Source organism: Lepus europaeus, chromosome 15 (genome assembly GCF_033115175.1).
Source record: "Lepus europaeus isolate LE1 chromosome 15, mLepTim1.pri, whole genome shotgun sequence".
NCBI lineage: Eukaryota > Metazoa > Chordata > Mammalia > Lagomorpha > Leporidae > Lepus > Lepus europaeus.
Window position 1 is genome coordinate 306,498 of NC_084841.1, and position 21,005 is coordinate 327,502.

Below are 21,005 nucleotides of genomic sequence, written 5' to 3' on the forward strand. Positions count from 1 at the left end.
GCTGTCCTGCAGGCAACGAGGAGGACAGAGCTGAAGGTGCTGTCATGACGGCTGCTGGCAGTGGGCGAAGCCGGGCCCAGGCCTCCTCCGTGTGCCCTGTGGTGCTGTGTGCTGTCTGTGTCGGCAGCCTCCCTGTCACACCTTGCGACCCTGCGTCCTCCCCAGTCCCACCTGGGGGCTCCCCCGTCTGTCACCGCACCCTGGCCCAGCCTGCACCCCTCACGCCCCCACACCACCACTGCTGCCCAGGAGCCGGGGGCGGCCCTGTGAGACCTGTGAGGGCACCGGTCCGGCCCTGCCAGGCAGCTGCTGGCGAGGCTCAAATTTCAGTAGATACAGAGCAGGCAAATTTTAAAGAGAATTATTTATTTATTTGAAAGGCAGAGTTACAGAGAGGGAGGAGGAAGAGAGAATCTTCTCTCCACCGGCTCATTCCCCAGATGGCCACACAGCCAGGGCTGGGCCAAGCTGAAGCCACGAGCCAGGAGTTTCTTCTGGGTCTCCCACCCGGGTGTGGGGGCCCATGCCCTCAGGCCATCTTCCACTGCTTTTCCAGGCCATCAGCAGGGAGCTGGATTGGAAGTGGAGCAGCCGGAACTCAAACTGGTGCCCATATGGGCTGCAGGCAGCGGCTTGACCCGAAGGGGCCCGGTGCCACTCAAGTGGCCTCCGCTTCCAGCCACTTGTGCGTTTTCTCCCGGGCGCTGGCCCATATGCCTGAGCTCACCCCGCCTTTTGCTGCTCACGACACAGGCGGCGTGCTCGCCCCGTGCTGTCCCCGCCCGTGTGTTCTGTTTTTGTCCCTGGCCCTCCACGTAAAGGCTCACAACACTCTCTTCCTGGGACCTCTGAAGTCTGCCCCTTTTGGGGTTGGGCAGGGTCTTCCTGGGCTTCTGCTGAGGGCTGATGGTCAAACCCTCGGCCTTGCAGAACTGAAGCCATGTGCAGCCTGGCCTGGGCAGTCAGTCAGGCCTCCTGTCATCCTTGGGACCCTGGAGAGCATTTCTCAGTTTATTTCAGAGGTGGGAGGAGAGGAGTCATCGGAGGTGGGGTGGGCTCCAGACGGCTCCCTTTCGCAGGTTCACTCTCCAGGTGCCTGTGATGGCCGCACTGGGCACGCCCTCCGGATCTCCTGCATGGATGTCGGGGGCCAAGCACTTGAGCCATCAGTGCTGTCTCCCAGGTGTGCACAGGCAGGAGCTGGATCGGAATGGGAGCCGTGCGTGGATTAGGGTGCACCATCCAGGCAGCATCTTAACCTTGCTTTCCCATTTCCGGTGTGTTTTTCTGAGCCTGCCCTTCCACGGGGGATGCACCCCTGTGAACACCCAGCCTCACGTGGGATCTCCACCTGCTGGGAGCCTGAGCCCCATCTTGTCCTCCGTGCTGTGAGAATCCAAGCCCAGGCACAGCCGGCCACCTCCCACTCCCTGTTTGCTGCTTCTTCCCCGTCCACTTCTGCTTACATCTCACACCTCCCCATCGGAGGTGCGCCCAGGTGTGTGAGCCCCAACCTCCCCTCTCTGAGGTGCGCCCAGGTGTGTGAGCCCCAACCTCCCCTCTCTGAGGTGCGCCCGGGTGTGTGAGCCCCAACCCCCTTCTCTGGGGTGCGCCCAGGTGTGTGAGCCCCAACCTCCCCTCTCTGAGGTGCGCCCAGGTGTGTGAGCCCCAACCTCCCCTCTCTGAGGTGTGCCCGGGTGTGTGAGCCCCAACCTCCCTTCTCTGAGGTGCGCCCGGGTGTGTGAGCCCCAACCCCCTTCTCTGGGGTGCGCCCAGGTGTGTGAGCCCCACACCCTCTCTGAGGTGCGCCCGGGTGTGTGAGCCCCAACCTCCCCTCTCTGAGGTCCGCCCGGGTGTGTGAGCCCCAACCTCCCCTCTCTGAGGTCCGCCCGGGTGTGTGAGCCCCAACCTCCCCTCTCTGAGGTCCGCCCGGGTGTGTGAGCCCCAACCTCCCCTCTCTGAGGTGCGCCCGGGTGTGTGAGCCCCAACCCCCTTCTCTGGGGTGCGCCCAGGTGTGTGAGCCCCAACCTCCCCTCTCTGAGGTGCGCCCAGGTGTGTGAGCCCCAACCTCCCCTCTCTGAGGTGCACCCAGGTGTGTGAGCCCCAACCTCCCCTCTCTGGGGTGCGCCCCGGTGTGTGAGCCCCAACCTCCCCTCTCTGGGGTGCGCCCAGGTGTGTGACCCCAACCTCCCCTCTCTGAGGTGCGCCCGGGTGTGTGAGCCCCAACCTCCCCTTTCTGAGCAGCACCCAGGTGTGTGAGCCCCAACCCCCCTCTCTGGGGTGCGCCCAGGTGTGTGAGCCCCAACCTCCCCTCTCTGAGCAGCACCCAGGTGTATGGGCATCAACCTCCCCTCTCTGAGGTGCGCCCGGGTGTGTGAGCCCCAACCTCCCCTCTCTGAGGTGCGCCCGGGTGTGTGAGCCCCAACCCCCTTCTCTGGGGTGCGCCCAGGTGTGTGAGCCCTAACCTCCCCTCTCTGAGCAGCACCCAGGTGTGTGAGCCCCAACCTCCCCTCTCTGAGGTGCGCCCAGGTGTATGGGCATCAACCTCCCCTCTCTGAGCAGCACCCAGGTGTGTGAGCCCCAACCTCCCCTCTCTGAGATGCGCCCAGGTGTGTGAGCCCCAAACTCCCCTCTCTGAGGTGCGCCCGGGTGTGTGAGCCCCAACCTCCCCTCTCTGAGGTGCGCCCAGGTGTGTGAGCCCCAACCTCCCCTCTCTGAGGTGCGCCCGGGTGTGTGAGCCCCAACCTCCCCTCTCTGAGGTGCGCCCAGGTGTGTGAGCCCCAACCCCCTTCTCTGGGGTGCGCCCAGGTGTGTGAGCTCTGAGGCCCGTGTGGCAGCCCCCACCTTCATGTTCCCGTCCTTTCACGGTCAGACCCCTCTGTACGGGATGTGGGCGCCATCCCGGTTGATGATCATCCGGGGAGAGTTGGTACAGACTGAAAGACTCTCATTCAGGTGCAGTGTTGAGGCCACAGGTGTTTCCACCACAGCTGGTGGCCTCACAGGTGTCTGCTCTCGGGAGGGTGAGGCCCCACAGCCGCCGGCCTCTCCTCCATCCCCAGCCGGGCCTGCCACGCCTTCCCACCTGCTCGCCGCTTGGGGCAGTGCCCCACAGGTAGAGGGCCTTGCCTGCCCAGGGACCTGCCCAGCCTGGCATCCAAGGTTCTCCTGAGTGTTCCAAGGCCCTGTCCCACTGCTCTGGGTCCCACGTGGGTTTCTGGTCCGTGTGTGTGCCACAAGGGGCTGAATTCGTCCCTCATCCCTGGGCACGGCAGAGGCCAGGCTGCCCCTGGGTGGCCGCTGCTAGAGGAGTCACAGTACCCACTGTCCCTTCCTCCTGAGCCCGTGCCCTGTGCCAGCCGTCAGCCCGAGGGGAGCTGGGCTACCGCAGGGAGCACGTGGGGTCTCGGCGTGGCCGCGAGGTGAAGGAGGCAGGAGGGCCCTGGCCGCTCCAAGAGCCGTTCCTGCCTCCATTTGCAGCTCGCTCAGCTTCTGCTCACAAAGCAGAGAGCGCTCCACGGATTCTTTAAAAGGTTCACACAGAATTGTAGCCAAGAAGCCCCAGCGCCTACATGGGAGCAGAGGGGAACGCTCCACTAGGGTGGAGACTCACTTCAGCTGGTTTTCTGTGGGACGGAAGTTGCACCGTTTGTCATGGGGCTGGGAAGTCTCTGGGGGTCCAGGCTGGAGGTCCACACTCCCTGGTCTGATGGAGACGCCTGCCTGTGACAAACTCTGAGCTGGCCGAAGGTGGCGTTTGCTACTTTGTGTTGCACATGGGAGGGGCACCTGGCACCAGAGCTGACCCAGTGAGGGCTCTGCTGGTGCCTGCTTCTGCCCCTCACCTGCCTCTCTTAGGGGTTCTCCCAGGGAGCAGCAGTCTTGTGGGACAGACGGGGCCTGACGGCCAGCTCCCAACCTGCTGGGCCTCCATCAGCTTGAGCCACCAGCCCGAGCCTGTTCTGTATGAGAGTAGAGGTCACTGCCTAAGATGTCCCCTGTGGCCATGTGACTCACGGCCTGATGCCACCTGTCCATTCTGAGAGCATCTGACCCCCGGGCACCACCTGTCCATCCTGAGGACACTAACCCTGGGCACCACCTGTCCATCCTGAGGGCATCTGACACCAGTGCCACCTGTCCATCCTGAGGGCACCAAACTGGGCACCACCTGTCCATCCTGAGGGCATCTGACCCCGGGCACCACCTGTCCATGCTGAGGGCATCTCTGACCCCAGTGCCACCTGTCCATCCTGAGGGCACCACCCCCCCAGGCACCACCTGTCCATCCTGAGGGCACCAACCCTGGGTGCCACCTGTCCATCCTGTGGGCATCTGACCCCCAGGCACCACCTGTCCATCCTGAGGGCATCTGACCCTAGTGCCACCTGTCCATGCTGAGGGCACCAACCCTGGGCACCACCTGTCCATCCTGAGGGCACCACTCCTGGGTGCCACCTGTCCATCCTGAGGGCACCTGACCCCCAGGCACCACCTGTCCATCCTGAGGGCATCTGACCCGGGTGCCACCTGCCCATCCTGAGGGCACCAACCCTGGGCACCACCTGTCCATCCTGTGGGCATCTTACCCGGGTGCCACCTGTCCATCCTGAGGGCACCACTCCTGGGCACCACCTGTCCATCCTGAGGGCACCTGACCCCCAGGCACCACCTGTCTATCCTGAGGGCACCAACCCTGGGCACCACCTGTCCATCCTGAGGGCATCTGACCCGGGTGCCACCTGTCCATCCTGAGGGCACCTGACCCCCAGGCACCACCTGTCCATCCTGAGGGCACCCCCCGGGTGCCACCTGTCCATCCTGAGGGCATCTGACCCCGGGCACCACCTGTCCATCCTGAGGGCACCAACCCTGGGCACCACCTGTCCATCCTGAGGGCACCTGACCCCCAGGCACCACCTGTCTATCCTGAGGGCACCAACCCTGGGTGCCACCTGTCCATCCTGAGGGCACCACTCCTGGGTGCCACCTGTCCATCCTGTGGGCACCTGACACATGGAGTGAAGCCAGCTGGGACTCACTGCACTGTCCCTGACAATGGCCTGACGGGAGAGCTGTGCCTGCCTCATTGTCAGAGCTCAGGGAACGGAAGGTTGTAAACATCTCAGCTGTGAGTGTTTCGTTCAATGACCACACTTATTTGGCCAGGAAGAAGTGACAGTGGCAGCATGAAGGGAAACGCTCCCGAGAACGCCCAGGCATGCTGCTGCCGTGACCACCCCAGGGCCCAGCACAGAGGGGTGGGAGGGCTCACGTGAGCCCCCTCCCATGTCCAGTATGCTAGGCCATTGTGGCCTTGACACCGACGTGCCCACAGCAGAACTTCTGTGACATGAAACACACACACATGCACAGGCACACACATGTCCACACGCACACACGCACGTGCACACATGTGCACGCCCACACAAATACACACGTGCACACGCGTTCACACACATACATACACAGAGGTGCACACATGTGCAAATGCTCACCCACACACATGCACACGCGTTCACACAACGCACATACACAGGCATGCACACACGTGCACATGCACACGCGTTCACGCACAGAAGTGCACATGCCCGCACACGTGCATATGCGCATACACACCGCAAAGATGTGCGGGCCAGGGGGTGGGGGCGCCTGCGGCTGTGAATCCCGAGGGGCCCGGGCGGGCGGCGTCTGGCGCACGTCAGGGAAGGGGCGGGGCGGAGCCGGGACAGGCAGGAGCCCCAGCCGCCCCGGGCTCGGTGGACCGCGACCCCCGGTCTCCGCACGGTCTTGACCGTCCCCGAAGGCCCCGCCCACTGGCCCAGTCCCGCCCTCCACCTGCGTCGCCGGAAGCGGAAGTGCCCTTCAGCGTCCACTTCCTGTCGGGCCCGGGAGCGGGCGGCGGCTGCAGCGGTGGCGCCAGCGGTGAGGCGTTGTGGGGTCCGAAGGCTTGCGGTCCGCTGGGTGGTGGCCGCCGGCGCCTGCCGCCGTTGTCCCTGGGCGTCCGCGCGAAGAGCGGCGGCCGGGGCGGGGCCCGAGGGCGGGGCTTCCCGGGCGTTTGGGCCGCGGTGCCCTGTCCGCCTCGCGGTGCCCTCTCGGCTCAGGAGTCTCTTCAGCCGGGTGTCACCCCGCGGGTCGTCCCCGGGCCCAGGTGTCACCCCGCGGGTCGTCCCCGGGCCCGGCCGTCACCCCCGCGGGTCGTCCCCGGGCCCGGAGTCACCCGGCCCCGGCCGTCACCCCCCGCGGGTCGTCCCCGGGCCGGGTGTCCCCCCCGCCCGAGTGTCACCCCCGCGGGTCGTCCCCGGGCCGGGGAGTCATCGCCCGGGGGTCGTCTCCTGGTCCGGGCGTCATCCCCTTGGGGTCGTCCCTGGGCCCGGAGTCACCCCCGCAGGTCATCCCCCAGCCCGGAGTCACCCCACATGGGTCGTCCCCGGCCCGGCCCTCACCCCCCGTGGGTCGACCCCTGGCCGGGTATCACCCCCGAGGGTCGTCCCCCGGCCCGGGTGTCCTCCCCCCGCCCGAGTGTCACCCCCTCGGGTCGCCCCTCTGCCCATCTGAGCCCTCAGCCCATCAGTGCCTCCCCGATGCGGGTGTGGGAGGGCTGTGGAGGTTCCACAGGGCCTCTTGGGTCCTAGGAGTTCCTGTCTGGCCAGGTTTGGCCAGGGCGCCCTGGGGAGACTGGGGCACCCTGTGTGGTCCCTGGTGAGCCTCCTGCTTTCCCGGTCTGATTGTGAGAGCCAGCTGCTGCCCTGCACCCAGGAAAGGTGCTGAGGACCAGTGCTGGCAGGGCTCAGGGCACGCTGCCAACGTCTTGGCTGTGGTCATCAAGATGAGGGTCCTGTGTCAGCGGGCACGTGGTCGTGTGCAAAGCCGTGCTCTGGGTAATGAAGCAATGCAGGGAGCAGCGGGGGCAGGAGAGGACGCCTGGGGGTGGGGCGGTGGGTAGACGGCAGCTGCCCCTGGCGTGTGCGCATCTCCCGTGCGTTGGTGTACGTGGTTTGATTTCGTAACCGGGGAAAAGAAGAGGGTAGTGGTCGCAGTGCAGCCTCTGAAAGAGAAGAGAAGAGACCCGCGCAGACGGGAGCCGCGCGTTCTGAGAACCGGGACGGGGAATGAGAAAGCCGGGTGGAAGGCGGCTGTTTTCACGGGGGGAGCAGGAGCTGCCATGGTTGGGGTGGTGCTGGAGCTGGCGTCCGCGCCTGTGCCGTGTCCCCGTCCTCCCCACCGTCTGTCAGGGCTGGGAGATGCAGGGGATGGAGTTCTGCATGGTGATTTGCGGAGCGGTCCTGGGGTGCGTGCTTGCCCTCTGGGGCAGTTGTGCGCGGCCCTGGGCTGGCGAGAAGGCTCCTGTCTGGGGCACCGCAGGGCCTCAGGGGCTGACGTGTCCAGGTTCACGTACAGGGCCTGGCTCGCTGGCTTTCTCATGCACAGGGGTTTCTTTCTTCCTTTTTTTTTTTTTTTAATTAAGATTTATTTATTTATTTGAAAGAGTTACACAGAGAGAGAAGGAGAGGCAGAGGGCAGAGAGAGAGGTCTTCCATCTGCTGGTTTACTCCTCAACCGGCTGCTACAGTCAGAGCTGTGCTAATTTGAAGCCAGGAGCCAGAGCTTCTTCCGGGTCTCCCACATGGCTGTAGGGGTCCAAGGACTTGGGCCATCCTCCACTGCTTTCCCAGGCCACAGCAGAGAGCTGGATCGGAAGTGGAGCAGCCGGGACTGGAGCCGGCGCCCATATGGGATGCGGGCACTGCAGGCAGCAGCTTTATGCGCTGTGCCACAGTGCTGCCCCAACAGGGGTTTCTACATGTAATGTAAAACCATCCCTGAGGGCCCGGCACTGTGGTGCAGTGGGTTAACACCCTGGCCTGAAGCACCGGCATCCCATAAGGGCGCTGGTTCTAGTCCCAGCTGCTCCTCTTCCGATCCAGCTCTCTGCTGTGGCCTGGGAAAGCAGTGGAGGATGGCCCAAGTCCTTGGACCCCTACAGCCATGTGGGAGACCCGGAAGAAGCTCCTGGCTCCTGGCTTGGGATCAAGCCGTTGCAGCCATCTGGGGAGTGAACCATCGGATGGAAGACGACTCTCTCTCTCTCTCTCTCTCTCTCTCTCTGCCTCTCCTCTCTCTGTAACTCAGACTTTCAAATAAATAAATAAATCTTTAAAAAAAAAAACCATCCCTGAATTTGAGTCAAGGGGTTCATGAGCCTGGTTACACTTTCTTTCTAGTTTACTTGCAGTCTCGGACACCTTTCATATGGCCCCACATGGTCAGCCGACTGGGGGGTGCTCAGTGCCCTTGTGGTCAGCTGGCTGTGGGGGGAGTGCTCAGTGCCCATGTGGCCAGATGGCTGGGGGTGTGCTCGGTGCCCACGTGGTCAGCTGGCTGGGGGGGCATGCCCAGTGCCCACATGGTCAGCTGGCTGGGGGACATGCTCAGTGCCCACGTGGTCAGCTGGCTGGGGGGGGCATGCTCGGTGCCCACGTGGTCAGCTGACTGGGGGCGTGCTCGGTACCCACGTGGTCAGCTGGCTGGGGGCGTGCTCGGTGCCCACGTGGCCAGCTGGCTGGGGGGGGCATGCTCGGTACCCACGTGGTCAGCTGACTGGGGGCGTGCTCGGTACCCACGTGGTCAGCTGGCTGGGGGCGTGCTCGGTGCCCACGTGGCCAGCTGGCTGGGGGGGGCATGCTCGGTACCCACGTGGTCAGCTGACTGGGGGCGTGCTCGGTACCCACATGGTCAGCTGGCTGGGGGGGGCATGCTCGGTACCCACATGGTCAGCTGGCTGGGGGGGGGGGCATGCTCGGTACCCACGTGGTCAGCTGGCTGGGGGGGCATGCTCGGTACCCACGTGGTCAGCTGGCTGGGGGCGTGCTCGGTGCCCACGTGGTCAGCTGACTGGGGGCGTGCTCGGTACCCACATGGTCAGCTGGCTGGGGGGGGCATGCTCGGTACCCACATGGTCAGCTGGCTGGGGGGGCATGCTCGGTACCCACGTGGTCAGCTGGCTGGGGGGGCATGCTCGGTACCCACGTGGTCAGCTGGCTGGGGGCGTGCTCGGTGCCCACGTGGTCGGCTGGCTGGGGGCGTGCTCGGTGCCCACGTGGTCAGCTGACTGGGGGCGTGCTCGGTACCCACATGGCCAGCTGGGTGGGGGCGTGCTCGGTGCCCACATGGTCAGCTGGCTGGGGGGGCATGCTCAGTGTCCACGTGGTCAGCTGGGTGTGGGCGTGCTCGGTGCCCACGTGGTCAGCTGGCTGGGGGGGCATGCTCGGTGCCCACGTGGTCAGCTGTCTGGGGGCATGCCCAGTGCCCACGTGGCCAGTTGGGTGGGGGCGTGCTCGGTGCCCACGTGGTCAGCTGGCTGGGGGGGCATGCTCGGTGCCCACGTGGTCAGCTGTCTGGGGGCGTGCCCAGTGCCCACATGGCCAGCTGGCTGGGAGCGTGCTCAGTGCCCGTGTCTCCACCTTCCTAACCCTGTCTCTCTTGTACAGTCAGTGCCCCTGGAATGATAGGCGTGGGGACTGTGCCCTCTCGTGGACCATGAAGGAGACCGACCGTGAGGCTGTGGCAACAGCCGTGCAGCGGGTGGCTGGCATGCTTCAGCGCCCGGACCAGCTGGACAAAGTGCAGCAGTACCGCCGAAGAGAGGCTCGGAAGAAGGCCTCCGTGGAGGCCAGGCTGAAGGTAGGAGGCCGCACCTGCTGCACTGCGGGCGGGACAGTCGTTGATTTTGAGTTTGGGTTCCTGCCTGACAGTGTCACAGTGAGTTTGCTCAGCTGGACTTTTTGAGGACGTGGACGAGGCAGAGCTGGACTCCTCCCGATCAGCAGGTTCGCAGGAGAAACCAGGTGCTGGGCTGGGTGTGCCAGGGGTCAGGAGAAGAGCTACACAACTTTTTCTTTTTTTTAAGATTTATTTATTTATTTATTTATTTGAAAGGCAGAGTTCCAGGGAGGGAGAGAGAGCTCTTTCATATCCTGGGTCACTTCCCAAATGGCTGCAACAGCTAGGATGGAGCCAGGCTGGAGCCAGGAGCTTCATCTGGGTTTCCCATGTGGGTGCAGGGGCCCAAGGACTTGGGCATCCTCCGCTGCCTTCCCAGGCATGTTAGCAGGAAGCGGCATCGGAAGTGGAGCGGCCGGGACTCAAGCAGGTGCTTGTGTGGCGTGCTGGCATCTCTTAACCCACTGCTCCATGACACTGGCCCCTAGACAGGTTCACAATGTGTGTGTGAGAGTGAGACAGAAAAGGTATTTTATGGTTTAGATTGGCTTTCAGCCTAATTGATCTGAGCAGGCAAGGTTTTATTGAAATAGGCACATTCAGTGTAATCAGCAGGTCAGAACCATGGCCTGCCTGGCTGCCACCCACTCGAGCCGTGCGGGACCTGAGAGAGGGCCTCGAGGAGCGAGTTCACATGGGCAGGGCAGTGAGCTCGCGCTCCACTTGGAGACAGGAGGGCAGTCAGCGAGCCAGGGTGGGCTCGTTCGTGTCTCAACCAGGCACCCAGGGCCCCCTGCACTGCTCTGAAACAGTGGCTTCCTGTTAACTGGAAAAACTGTTTGGACCTGCTGCGTTTCTGGCCCGAGCTTTTATCTGCTGTCAAAATGTGTGGGACTTGGCTGGCGCCGCGGCTCACTTGGCTAATCCTCCACCTGCGGTGCCAGTACCCCGGGTTCTGTCCCAGTTGCTCCTCTTCCAGTCCAGCTCTCTGCTGTGGCCCGGGAAGGCAGTGGAGGATGGCCCAAGTGCTTGGGCCCTGCACCTGGGTGGGAGACCGGGAGGAAGCACCTGGCTCCTGGCTTCGGATCAGTGCAGCGCACTGGCCGTGGCAGCCATTTGGGGGGTGAACCAATGGAAAAAGGAAGACCTTTCTGTCTGTCTCTCTCTCACTGTCTAACTCTGCCTGTCAAAAAAAAAAAAAAAAAGTGTGGGACTAACAGTCGTCATAGTGACTTAAAGACCTTGAGGGGTTGTTGTGACTGTGGGTGCCTGTTTCTAGGTGTGACATAGACTCCCGGTGAATGTTGTTCCTGGCCAGTCCCTCCCTCCCCCATCCCCAGCCGTGGCTCCTGCACGGCCCTCCCCGTGGCTGTGCTGCTCTGGCTGGCCCAGCACGAGAGCCCACACCCCACGTGCCAGTCAGCGTGGGGGTCCACCACCCTTGCGTCAAGTCTGGGTCCAGGTGAGTGGTGGGAGCCCCAGCGGAGGAAGAAGTGCTGCCTGTTTCCTGTACCTCAGGAAGCTCTGTTGGAAAGTTGGGAGATACCAGGGTGCTGTCCTTCTAAGGAGGTCATTTAAGAGGTGGCCGTGGGCCCAGGAGGTGTCCGTTGTCACCAGGTGATGAGTCAGGACAGGGCTGTCGGGAAGTTTTCTTGTTAGAGCTTTCGGAGGCATTGTTCTGTCCTAGGGCAGCAGTGAGAAAAGAAGCGATCTGAGTAAATGCTTGTCCACTTTATTCTTTTTTCTGGATGGGGACTAGTTCTTGCCACTGAGATGCATCTTCTGAACTTGGCCATCCTGGGGAAGGTTTGTTCGTTGGGATGTAGCTGGTGGCTGGCTCTGGCTCTGCTCACCTGCGCTGTCTCCCTTAGGCTGCGATCCAGTCACAGCTGGACGGGGTGCGCACGGGCCTGAGCCAGCTCCACAACGCACTGAGCGATGTCAAGGACATCCAGCAGGCACTGGCTGATGTCAGCAAGGACTGGAGGCAGAGCATCAACACCATCGAGAGCCTCAAGGACGTGAAGGACGCCGTGGTGCAGCACAGCCAGCTGGCCGCCGCTGTGGAGAACCTCAAGAACATCTTCTCAGGTGCCCTGGCCGGCAGTGGGGCCTGGCGGTCGTGGGCTGCCCACTGCCCACGTTCACACCCCGGCAGTCTGGCCATGCAGAGGCCATTTCTCATGGTGTTTTGGAGACTTGTCAGAGTGGGCAGTGAGCCTATGTTCTATCTGCTCAGTTTGCAGACACTGACACTGACGGCCCTGGCTCTGCAGGGAGGCCCAGAGCTGAGCGAGCAGTGCTAGAACAGTGTCCTTGTGGGCTGTGGGCTGTGTGAGGGAGCTGGGAGAGCAGCAGCGCTCAGGCCCATGGAGCAGGGGCCTGGTGGAGCTGGGCAGGGCAGGGCGGGGCAACGCTTTCAGAGTGGTCTCTCTCAGTACCGGTGAGCGTGTGCCTCGGGCTCAGCAGCCTGGCCTGGAGCAGTGTCAGGTGGTTCCTGGCGTTTGTGCTCACACACCTCCTCACTTGCGGGGATGTGACCTGGTCTTAGGCCCCCAGAACATGTCTCGCCCCTCCATCACCTGCCGGCATCCCCGACGTGCTTCAGACCCCGCGAGCAGCAGCCTTGGCATGGTCTGACTCCTCACCTGTCTCCCTCAAACATCTTGCACCAAAGTCTTCTTTATGGTCCGTCCCCACAATCCCAGGTCAGGAGTCATGGTCTGCCCAGTGCCCCGTGATTCCAGCTTCCTCCACACTTGGCTCCGTGCTGGCCATGGCTGCTTGGCTGTGCTCCACAGCACCATAGTTACTGTCTGAACACTGAGGCCAAAGTACCCAGTTCCTGAAGTCATGTGTGGTTGGTATGGTGCCCTGGGCCCATGCTCAAACCCATGGCATACCTTGGTCTTTGTAGCCCAGCCTCCCCTGGCGTCTACTTGTGCCTGGAGCTACAGCCTGGCTGAGCCCGTCACTGTCCCCCTGTGTGTGCCCATCCTTTGGTGGCACGATACCTGTCACTTCTTACATCATCCTGACTGTCATGTTCACAGCAGGTGCTTGGGAAGCCGCTCCTCTCGGTGGCTGTTGACTGCCTGAAATTGGAGCAGAGACCCCACACCTGAGCTGCCCTGCTGGTACTAGCTGGTGCCATCCTCGTCCATCTTGCTGCTCCTGTAACCTCCTGTTGCCTGACTGCATCTTCTTGTAAGACTAGCGCCTCGTGACCAGAGTTAGTCGCTGGGTTTGTTCATCCCCAGCTGTTGAAAATGATTCTCTTCGCTTGATAACAGAGGGCCCTGTCGTGTGCACATGTTCCTGTTAGCGGTGGATTTCCACTGGGCAGGTGTGGCCGTGTGGTTCCTTCGTGCCTGGAAGGCCTCGGGCGTAGCTGTGGACACAGGCCCCTTGGTCCTGTTAGGCCGCGTGTGACAGCTCACACCTCGGTGGCTGTAGGCGTGTGCATGGTGGTTGTAAGCACACGGCAGCTGTTGTCCTTGCACAGATGAAAAGCTGTGCCCATGACGCAGGCAACTCCCCCAGCCCCAACACCGGCCTTTCTGCCTCTTGTCTCAAAGGACTTGACTGTTGGACGCACCTCCTGTGTACGTGGACCACACGGCGTTTGTCTGTCTTTGTTTCTGGTGTGATTCACTTAGTTTGGTGAGAATTTCTTCCCCTTTTCAGGCTGACCAGTGTTCTGTTTTATAAATAGGCGGCTTGGCGTCTGCCGGTCTGTTGGTAGACACTGGGGTTGCTTCTGTGTCTGGATGGCTAGTGTGAGTGATGCTGTGACCGTGGCTCTGCGGATGGCTCACTTTCAGTTCTTTCAGAAACATGCTCAGGAGTGGGATTGCTGCATTTTATGTACTTCTGGTTTTAATTTTTATTTTATTTATTTGAGAGGCAGAGAGACAGACAGGAAGAAAGACCTTTTATCTGCTAGCTCCTTCCCTAATGGGCCAGGCTGAAGCTAGGGAATGGTCACTTACAGGTCCAGGGCTCCCACGCGGGTGGTGGGGACCCAGCTGTCTGACCGTGGCCTGGTGCTCCCCAGTGTCTGCAGTGGTAGGACGCTGGAGCAGGAGCCAGAGGTGGAGCTCACACCAGCTCACACCCAGGCACTGCTGTGTGAGCTGCAGGCGTCTTCACACTGAGGCCAGACGCCGAGCCCTGTTGCCAGTGTTTGAAGCAGGTTATTTTGTTGTTGAGTGTAAGGTGTTTTCTGTATATTCTGCATATTAATCCTTTATCAGATAGTGCTACTTCTCCTACTCTGTGGGTTACCCTTTGATGCACAAAGTTTTAAATTTTTCATAAGATCCAGTTTATTTTTTTCTTCTGCTGCCTGTGCCTTTGGTATCTCCCCCAAGAAATCATTGCTACGTCAGGTGTCTGGAGGCCAGCATTGTGGTGCAGTGGGTTAAGCTGGGTTGAGACGCCCGCACCCATCATCAGAAAGCAGCAGATGACTGCACAACTGGCTGGGCCCTGCCGCCTGTGTAGGAGACCCTAGAGCTTCTCAGAGTGGATACCGCCCAAGTGTTCACAGTTCGCGGCCCTGACTGCTGGACAGGGCCGTGGTCCCGCTTCTGCCCAAGCAGGCATTGTGAAGGCACGCCTTCCTAAACGAAGTGCGGCTGGAGTAAGCATAAGGTTTGGGGTGTTATTAGAGATTGCTCTTGGGAAAACTCCTTACCATACTACAAGGACACAGAAGGTGAGCCAGGAGCAACTGGAACTTTTATTTCCCACGATAAATACATCACACGGCACTTAGCTCCCTTCCTTGTGCCTGCTTGTTCTGCAATGATTCTCCAGCGCACATCCCTGATTGATATGTTACTAGTTGAACCCTAGGCTGGAGCTGGCCAGTGGCATTCTTCGGGTGAAGATGCCTGTGTTCCAGCTCACCATTTGAAACTCCGCAGTTCCTAGCTCCTGACTGGCTTGGCCCATCCCAGGTTGTTGCAGCCATTTGGGGAATGAATCAGTGGATGGAAGACATATCCTCCCATCACTCTGCGTTTTAAATAAATAAGTAAATATTTAAGTATCATGAAGCTTTTGCCCTGTGTTTTCTTCCAAGTGTGCTATCATTTTTATCCTTGTGTCTAGGTCTTTGCTCCATTTTGGGTTAATTTCTGCAGTGGTGTCAGGAAGGCTCCAGTTTCATTCTGTTGCATGTGACTACCCAGTGTTCCTGGCAGCATCTGTGTAGAAGGCTCTTCTTTTCTCATTTTTTTTTTTTTAATGGGCAGAGTTAGACAGAGAAAGGTCTTCCTTCTGTTGGTTCACCCCCCCCCCCCAGATGGCCGCTACGGCTGGCACTGCGCCGATCCGAAGCCAGGAGCCAGGTGCTTTTTCCTGGTCTCCCATGCAGGTGCAGGGCCCAAGCACTTGGGCCATCTTCCACTGCCTTCCCGGGCCACAGCAGAGAGCTGGACTGGAAGAGGAGCAACCGGGACAGAATCCGGCGTCCCAACCGGGACTAGAACCTGGGGTGCTGGCGCCACAGGTGGAGGATTAGCCTATTGAGTTGCAGCGCCGGCTCTCATGTTTTTTTAAAGATTTATATTATTTTTGAGGGAGCAGCAAAGAGAGAGGGAGAGAGACAGAAAAATCTTTCATATATCGATTCACTCCCAAAATGGCCACAACATCAGGGCTGGGCCAGGCCAAAGCCAGGAGCCAGGAACTCCATCTCGGTCTCCTTCATGGGTGCCAGGGGCCCAAGCACTTGGGCCATCATCTTCTGCCTTCCCAGGCACATTGGTAGGAAGCTGCATCAGAATGGGAGCTGCTGGGACTTGAACCGGCTCTCCCACGCAGGATGCCTGGGATGCTGGCATTGCAAGCCAGGGCTTAACCTAACGCTGTGCCACCGTGCCAGCCCCCGTCCCTGTCTCACGGAAAGATGCTGCCCCTTGTCAAATGTAGCCTGATGGTAGTATCTTTCTGGGGTCTCCGTGCCTTTGTGACAGTGCCTCACTGCTCTGGTTGCTGCAGCTTCCCCCCAGGTCCCTGTGTCAGGAAGCAGGACTCTCGCTGTTCTTGTCCAAGGCTGTTTTGGCTATTTGGGGTCCCTTGGGATTCCACACGACTTTCAGGATGGGTTTTTCTATTTTTATTCCCACAGACTCTGGGATTTTGAGAGAGTACGTTGACCCTGAGATAGCTCTGGGAGGTGCTGGTGTGTTCAGTGTTCTGATGCGTGGACATGAGCGGTCTTCAACCGTGGGACATCTCCAGCCATCATTTCTTCCTACAATCTGTGCTCAGTCCCCTGCTGCCCTGGGGTTCCTGCTGTGCGCATGTCGGTCTGTGTGCAGCTGCCCGGGCTTCCTTGTGCTCTGCTTACTTTGCTTCAGTCTTTTTGTGGATTGTTTCTTCTGCCTGCTCAAGTCTCTCTTTGAATTCCTTAGTGCGTTTTTTTTCAATGACGTAATTTCTTTTTGGGTTTTCTCTTTTTTGACATTCCTTTTAGTTTTATATCACTTTCTTTTTGTTTTTGTTTTTTTTGTTTTTTTATGACTTATTTTATTTATTTGAAAGGCAGTTAGAGAGCAAGGGGTCTTCCATCCGCTGGTTCACTCCCCAAATGGTGCATCGGCCTGGGCTGGGCCAGGCAGAAGCCAGGAACCACTGGTCTTATCTGGGTCTCCCATGCTAGTGCAAGGGCCCAAACACTTGGGCCATCCTCTGCTGCTTTCCCAGGTGCATTAGCAGGGGCCTGGATTGAAAGTGGAGCAGCTGGGACTCGAACCGGCACCCATATGGGATGCCAGCACTGCAGGCAGCGGCTCAACCTGCTGAGCCACGGCGCCGGTCCATAACGCTTTCTTTACTTTCTCTGTGTCTCTTTTTAGTTCTCAAGCGTCTTTAAACTCATTGTAAAGCTTCTGACTAGGAGTTCCGCATCAGGTCTTCCGGGAGAGAATTTACTTTTTCCTTTGGGTGTATCTTCCTCCTTCTTCATATGTCTTAGGATTTTTGCCCAAACTGGACATGGAATTTAACAGTGTGGAAACCCTGGAGTCCTGTCTGCCTTTCCAGGGTGAGCTGGTTTTGCTCTTTGCCTCTGGGCTGCTGCAGGCTGGCTGTGTGCTGAGCTTCTCCCAGATCTTCTCTGAGCCTTGCCTTGTCCTGGGCATGCCAAGTGACTTTCTGTTCGGAACATCTTTGGCTTCAAAGCAGGGTAGTAGGGGGGCCTGACCCTTTTAATGCCCTGGAAGTCAGTTTAGAAGGAGAGTGAGGGGCACTCCCAGAACAGATCCTGGGTGTTTAGAGCATGGGATTTTTCTTGGCCCCCCAGCCCCTCCGCTATCTCCTGCCAGTGGAGTGCAGGCTGCCTGTCCCGAGGCTGGCGGTGAGGGTGGGTAGCTGTGAAGGCACAGTGTAGTACCCGGGCCTTCTCTGGCAGGCAGGAGCCCGGATCAGATCGTGCAGTTCCCGTTTAGTGCACATCAGGTAGGGCCTGCCGGTACCGCTGTCTTCCTCTGGGAAGAGGGTGCTCCTGCCCGCCTTGCTCCTCACCTGCCCAGACCCTGCCCACCCCTTCGGTGCGTTTCTTCATGGTGTGGTCTTGTGTCTGTTCCCCAGTGCCCGAGATTGTGAGGGAGACCCAGGACCTGATTGAGCAGGGGGCGCTCCTGCAGGCACACCGCAAGCTAATGGACCTGGAGTGCTCGCGGGACGGGCTGATGTACGAGCAGTACCGCATGGACAGTGGCAACACACGTGACATGACCCTCATCCACGGGTACTTCGGCAGCACGCAGGCGCTCTCCGACGAGCTGGCCAAGCAGCTGTGGATGGTGCTGCAGAGGTCGCTGGTCACCGTCCGCCGAGATCCCACCTTGCTGGTGTCTGTGGTCAGGGTCATCGAGAGGGAAGAAAAAATTGACAGGCGTATACTTGACCGAAAAAAGCAAACTGGCTTTGTTCCTCCCGGGAGGCCCAAAAATTGGAAAGAGAAAATGTTTGCCATCTTGGACAGAACCGTGACCACCAGAATCGAGGGAACGCAGGCAGACACTCGGGAGTCAGACAAGATGTGGCTGGTCCGCCACCTGGAGATCATAAGGAAGTACGTCCTGGACGACCTCATCGTGGCCAAAAACCTGATGGTTCAGTGTTTTCCTCCCCATTACGAGATCTTCAAGAACCTCCTGGGCATGTACCACCAGGCCCTGAGCACACGCATGCAGGAGCTCGCGGCAGAAGACCTCGAAGCCAATGAGATCGTGAGCCTCCTGACCTGGGTCCTGAACACCTACGCGAGGTAAAGCCACTCCGCACGACCTGGGCAGAGTCTCCAGCGAGTCTGTTGGCTGTTCTGCTGCAGGCAGGGCGTTGCTTTCTGGTGCACCTGTTGGGGACTTACCTTAGGGTCAGGACCAGCCTGTGGTTTCAGGGCTGCCCTGTCTGTGGGACCCTGCTCTTGACGTCCAGTCTCTGTCGAGCAGATGCAGCGTTGGGCTCGCTTTCCGTGCTCACCGTGTGCTGGCTTGCTCCTCACAGCAACACCACGAGGCAGGAGTGTTCTTTCCCATTTGACACGAGGGCACCTGGCCCCAGGAGCTGCTGGGACTTACACCAGGCACCAGCTGGTGAGATTGCCACCATCCGCTTCCGCTTCTGGGGAGGGAGGGTTCAGGTTCACACAGCCAGCGAGTGGGGAGCAGGATTCCAGCCTGGGCTCTGGGCTTTGCCGGAGCTCTGGCCGCTAGGTTGTGGGTGTTTGCTTGTGTCACTCACGTTCCCACTGCCCACTCTGTGAGCACCGTGTGTCCCTGGGAGGCCTCTGGCAGCCTGGTGGACTTTGTCAGGGCACAGTCGAGCTGCTCCCACACCCTCAGTGGAGGTTCTCGAGGCAGAGATAACCTGGGCTAGGTGAGCAGCCCCTCCATGCTTGCAGAATTCTCTGAAAGTGCTTGGATCCCTCGTTGTCCGTGGCCTAGGTGTTAATGACCGTCACTCAGGGTCTGAGTGCACGTTTAGGGAGTGTGGCTTGCACATGAGATTTCTGCACCTCCACACCACAGACTTCTCTTTTGTTGTTGTTTTTTGTTTGTTTTAAAAAGTTATCTATTTTTATTTGAAAGGCAGTGCTACAGAGAAGCAGAGAGAGAGTGAGAGAGACCAGTCTTCCATCCGCTGGTTCACTCCCTAAATGGCCAGAACAGCTGGAGCTGGCTCTGTCCAAAGCCAGGAGCTTCCTCTGGGTCTCCCTGTGGGTGCAGGGGCCCAAGCACTTGGGCCATCTCCACTGCTTTCCCAGGCCATAGCAGAGAGCTGGATCAGAAGTGGAGCAGCGGAGACTTGAACCAATGCCCATATGGGATGCCAGCACTGCAGGCAGTAACTTTACCTGCTAACGCCACAGCGCCAGCCCCAAGACCACAGACTTCTAAGAACACTGCCACATACTCGCGACTGTTTGTGATGAGACTTCTTTTTATTTATTTATTTATTTATTTTTTATGATTTATTTATTTATTTGCAAGTCAGAGTTACACAGAGAGAGGAGAGGCAGAGAGAGAGAGAGAGAGAGAGGTCTTCCATCCAATGGTTCACTCTCCAAATGGCCGCAACGGCTGGAGCTGCGCCAATATGAAGCCAGGAGCCAGGAACAACTTCTGGGTTTGCTATGGGGGTGCAGGGGCCCAAGGACTTGGGCCATCTTCTGCTTTCCCAGGCCACAGCAGAGAGCTGGATTGGAATTGGAGCAGCCGGGTTTTGAACCGGCGCCCATATGGGATGCTGGCGCTTCAGGCCAGGGTGTTAACCTGCTGCGCCACAGCTCCTGCCCCAGACTTCTTTTTCTGAAGCACGGAGCACAGCTCGCTGCCCCCGCACAGTGGGCTGAGCGTGTTCACTTACTCTTGCTGGCCTGCTTTTAGTCCATCATGCCCAGCTGTGCTCCTGCAGAAGCTGGTGGCTCTGTGTCCAAATTGCAGCACTTTTATCTTCTTACTCAGTAGGACGTGCTGACCCAGCACTTGCATGAGTGAACAGACGGCTCGCTTGCATGGGGCTCTGTCTGGCGTTTGAGCCCCTGGCCCCTGTGAGGCTGAGGGCTGGGTTAGAGTGACGTGGACAGCCCCAGCATGTGATGCCGCCTCCCTCGGGTCTGCCCACAAGGCCCCTGTCATGCCCGAGTGGTGACTGCACCGCATGCAGGGTGCTGGACTCGTGTGTCAGAGGAGATCACACTCCTAGACCCAGCCGAGAGCGTTCTGTGTCCCTTGTGACCCAGCGTTCCCCTTCCTGGTTTCACTGCAGTGCAGAGATGATGGGAAATGCAGAGCTGGCCCCAGAAGTGGACGTGCACGCCCTGGAGCCTTTACTTTCTCCAGATGTGGTCTCTGAGCTGCTGGACACGTACATGTCAACTCTCACTGTGAGTAGAGCCTGGCCACAGTCCACTGGGCGTGGCCAGCCTTAGGGCAAAAGAAGGTGGGGTGAGAGATATGTCTTGGCATGTTCCTCCCAGGTGTGCTCTCTGCCACCTTGGCTCTGTCTAGGACTTGAAGTGGCCATTTGCTGGTCAGATAGGGAGGGCGGTCCATTCTCTGTCCCTGGGTCTGGAGTAGGGCTGTACCCCTGCAGGCTGGCGAGACCTGATGTCCGTGCCACATACAGCGGTGCCTGCCATATTCCTCGTTCTGAGTCCCAGTGAGGGTGGCAGTTAGGGGACCAGTGGGCAGGTGTGGCTGTAGCCTGCTGACCACGGGCAGTCTTACAGTTAGACAGGGTCGGGTTCTGCTTCCGCGGAAAGGGTGTGACCAAAGGTATGAGTCCACTTTTGGTGGCTACAAGTAGATACCCTCTTCAGGCTTCTTTCTGAAGGGAAAGCGCTTGCTTTGGCTCGCGGTTCCGGAGACGCAGTCCAGGATTGGGCAGACCCCATTGGTCCAGCCCCTGGTGATGTGTTCTTGCTGGCAGAGTCCCAAGGCAGTGCAGGGACCACATGGCAGAGACAGGGAGTGCACAGGGCTGTGTCAATGTGAAGCCCCGGATCAGCTGTGGGTGCCCCGTGCATACAGACAGACAGTGTACGCGCGTCCAGCACCAGGCGCAGGCAGACTCACCTTCTCAGTGCTGTTCACAGCAAGACGAGACGGCATTCTGGTGCTGGGGTCCCTAGGAGTGGAGGCCGTGTCTTCTGGCGGGATTGAGCTGATGGGGCTGCTGGGTCTGGTCCTGGATGTGCCAAGCCTGACCAGATGCCTGCTCTCTGCTGTCTGGCCCTGTCTTCCAGTGGGACTGCCGTACAC

General features: G+C 59.8%; 1 protein-coding gene across 2 annotated transcripts in view; it reads left to right on the forward strand.

Annotated features, from left to right (window-relative positions):
* The first annotated feature begins 5,875 nt into the window (after positions 1-5,875).
* The window catches only part of EXOC3 (exocyst complex component 3), a 28,352-nt gene continuing 13,222 nt past the window's right edge, over positions 5,876-21,005 (forward strand). For both annotated transcript variants that reach the window (XM_062212521.1, XM_062212523.1), the window contains exons 1-5: positions 5,876-5,925; positions 9,492-9,684; positions 11,595-11,814; positions 17,326-18,007; positions 20,011-20,128. In XM_062212521.1, the coding sequence (XP_062068505.1) occupies positions 9,541-9,684; positions 11,595-11,814; positions 17,326-18,007; positions 20,011-20,128 (1,164 nt within the window). In that variant the 5' untranslated portion in view covers positions 5,876-5,925; positions 9,492-9,540. The remainder of the gene's footprint in view (positions 5,926-9,491; positions 9,685-11,594; positions 11,815-17,325; positions 18,008-20,010; positions 20,129-21,005) is intronic.